The sequence below is a fragment of the Penaeus monodon genome, chromosome 26 (assembly GCF_015228065.2).
Source record: "Penaeus monodon isolate SGIC_2016 chromosome 26, NSTDA_Pmon_1, whole genome shotgun sequence".
NCBI lineage: Eukaryota > Metazoa > Arthropoda > Malacostraca > Decapoda > Penaeidae > Penaeus > Penaeus monodon.
This window is the reverse complement of record NC_051411.1, coordinates 955877-958376: the sequence shown is the minus strand read 5'-3', so window position 1 is coordinate 958376 and position 2500 is coordinate 955877. Positions and strand designations below refer to the sequence as shown.

At 40.6% G+C, this 2500-nt stretch overlaps 1 protein-coding gene across 3 annotated transcripts in view; it reads left to right on the top strand.

Moving 5' to 3' along the window:
* The window catches only part of LOC119589819 (cysteine sulfinic acid decarboxylase-like), an 18403-nt gene that overhangs the window by 10089 nt on the left and 5814 nt on the right, over positions 1-2500 (top strand). For all 3 annotated transcript variants that reach the window (XM_037938390.1, XM_037938391.1, XM_037938389.1), the window contains exons 4-6: positions 490-592; positions 1792-1917; positions 2288-2424. In XM_037938390.1, coding sequence (XP_037794318.1) covers positions 490-592; positions 1792-1917; positions 2288-2424 — 366 coding nt within the window. The remainder of the gene's footprint in view (positions 1-489; positions 593-1791; positions 1918-2287; positions 2425-2500) is intronic.

Genomic DNA, 2500 nt, shown 5'->3' with positions numbered 1-2500 from the left:
ATAGTGCTTTGCGCAGCATTGATGCAGCTGGAGTCGTTAAATAACAACCCCGCCGAGGAAGGACTGTTATTTAACTGCCAGATTCCAACTCCTGAGTCGAAGGCGGTCAAGTGATTGATAAATAATTTTAAATGGATTCATTAATAAGTAATTGTTATAATTAGTCGTATAGATACTGTTGAGGCTTATGTAAATCATATTAACGCAGATAGTGTTGACATAGGTACATGTGGGAACATATATATATGTATATATATATATATATATATATGTTTATATATATATGTATGTTATATATATTATATATATATTATATATATATATATATATATATATTTTATATATATATATATATGTGTGTGTGTGTGTGTGTGTGTGTGTGTGTGTGTGTATTGTTTTGTATGATCAGACTATATGTTTTCAAGACTGAATGCACAATACTGCATCTTAACATTTCTCCGCGTTTAATCGTAAATTTCGTGTCCGCAGTTTGGACGTGTACGGACTCGTCGGCCAGTGGGTGACGGACGCGCTCAACCCGTCCGTGTACACGTACGAGGTGGCTCCCGTCTTCACCATCATGGAGAACGAGGTCCGTGTGCTGTCTTGTAGTTTATCACCATTTCGTTCGTTGTTCTTATAGAGACGTGGCTAAACCGTCTACCTAGGTTGACGGCGGCAGGGTGATGTCTCTTGGCCTAACAGTATTTCTACCGCCGTATTTAGTCCGTTAAGGCCGTGCTGATTTCAGGTTTATCGTCAGCGGAAGACAAGACTAGAGAGAATAATGTATAATATTAAATTTTAAATATGAATCCCGTTCTAGCGTTTGTCAGTTTAACATAAAGACAATATCGTTTACAAAATACACATATCAATAGTATTTATTTGTATGAAAAAGAAATAAAAGTAAACCAGGAAAAGTTGATTTTCAGGGGAAACTATGATATAACAACAATACAGGGGAGACTACGATATTACTACAAGCGAGTCTTATGGCTTACCTTTGTCTTTGTCGTTTGAATTGAATTGTTTGAATTTAAGTTGAGATGTCCATTAGTTTGGTGGTTGATGTATTGTTTTGGTGCAATATGTCATACCAAAACTAGAAAACAATGTATTAAAGAGATTGAATACTTTCACAAGGCAAAGGGGTCTTGAGCGCGTTTTGATTGATTCGTCAGTAGGACAACGTGGTTACTAATTCTGGTGAAATTTTGATCGAAACGTTTCAATTATATACATGATGCAGTTTCAGTCACTTAATTATATTTTAGAATATCAATGTACACATTCATTTCTAATGTATTACATTACTGATGATAACGGCATCATTAATATTTCAAAATTTATTTTCCGTTCAGTGCAATATCATCTTGATATACCATTACTGATAATAACGTTTCCCACTTACTAGTGTTTCAAATACTTGATACTATTCGAAATACAACTCAATATATTAATCAATTATATACAGTCTTAAACATTCGATAATATTTGAAGTCACCAGTGTTATCTTAAATACCTTGACACAATTTGCGAACATCCACGCACTCTTGATAATACCCCTCAGAATATATCTCATCAACACCGACGACCCCACATATCTCAGGTCCTGCTCAACATGGCGTCTACCGTCGGGTACTCTCAGCATGCTAACACCCCTCCTAATATATCACAGTAACACCACCCCACATACTCCAGGTCCCGTCCACCTACTCCGGGTATTCGCAGCATATTATCACCCATCTTGACATATCACACTGATGTCAACTACACCACGTACTCCAGGTCCTGTCCAACATGGCGTCGATCGTCGGGTATTCTCAGCATGACGGTCTCTTCGCCCCCGGAGGTTCAATGGCTAATATGTACGGCATGCTGCTCGCCAGGTACCGCCGGTTTCCCGAGATCAAGGTGAGTTTTGCTGTTTCTGTGTAAAGAATGAAAGAGGAGTGGTGATGGGTGTGATGGATATAGATAAGGAAATTAAAGGTAATGTTTTGGTGGAGTGATTGATTGATTGACGGTAAATAATGTGTGTGGTCCGTTTCGCCGAGTGAGATTTCTCTCTGACACACACTCAGAGAAAGAAACACGTACGCCACACACACACACACACACACACACACACACACACACACACACACACACACACACACACACACACACACACACACACACACACACACACACACACACACACACACACACATTACATATCTATACATACATTTCCACACGCATGTCTCTAGATGCCTCTCCATGCCTCGAACCTCCCCACCAGCGTTCGGGCGTGAGTGGGCTGGGGCGCCTCGTGGCCTTTACTTCGGTGGACGCCCACTACTCTAACACCAAATCGGCCATGACGCTGGGCCTCGGCGCCGACAACCTGGTGCTCGTCAACGTCGACGAAGAGGGCAGGTAAGAGGGGCTTCTGTGGCTTCTGTGAGATGCGCGCGACTGTCCCTTCGTATCGTGTTTAGTGTGATTCGTGTTT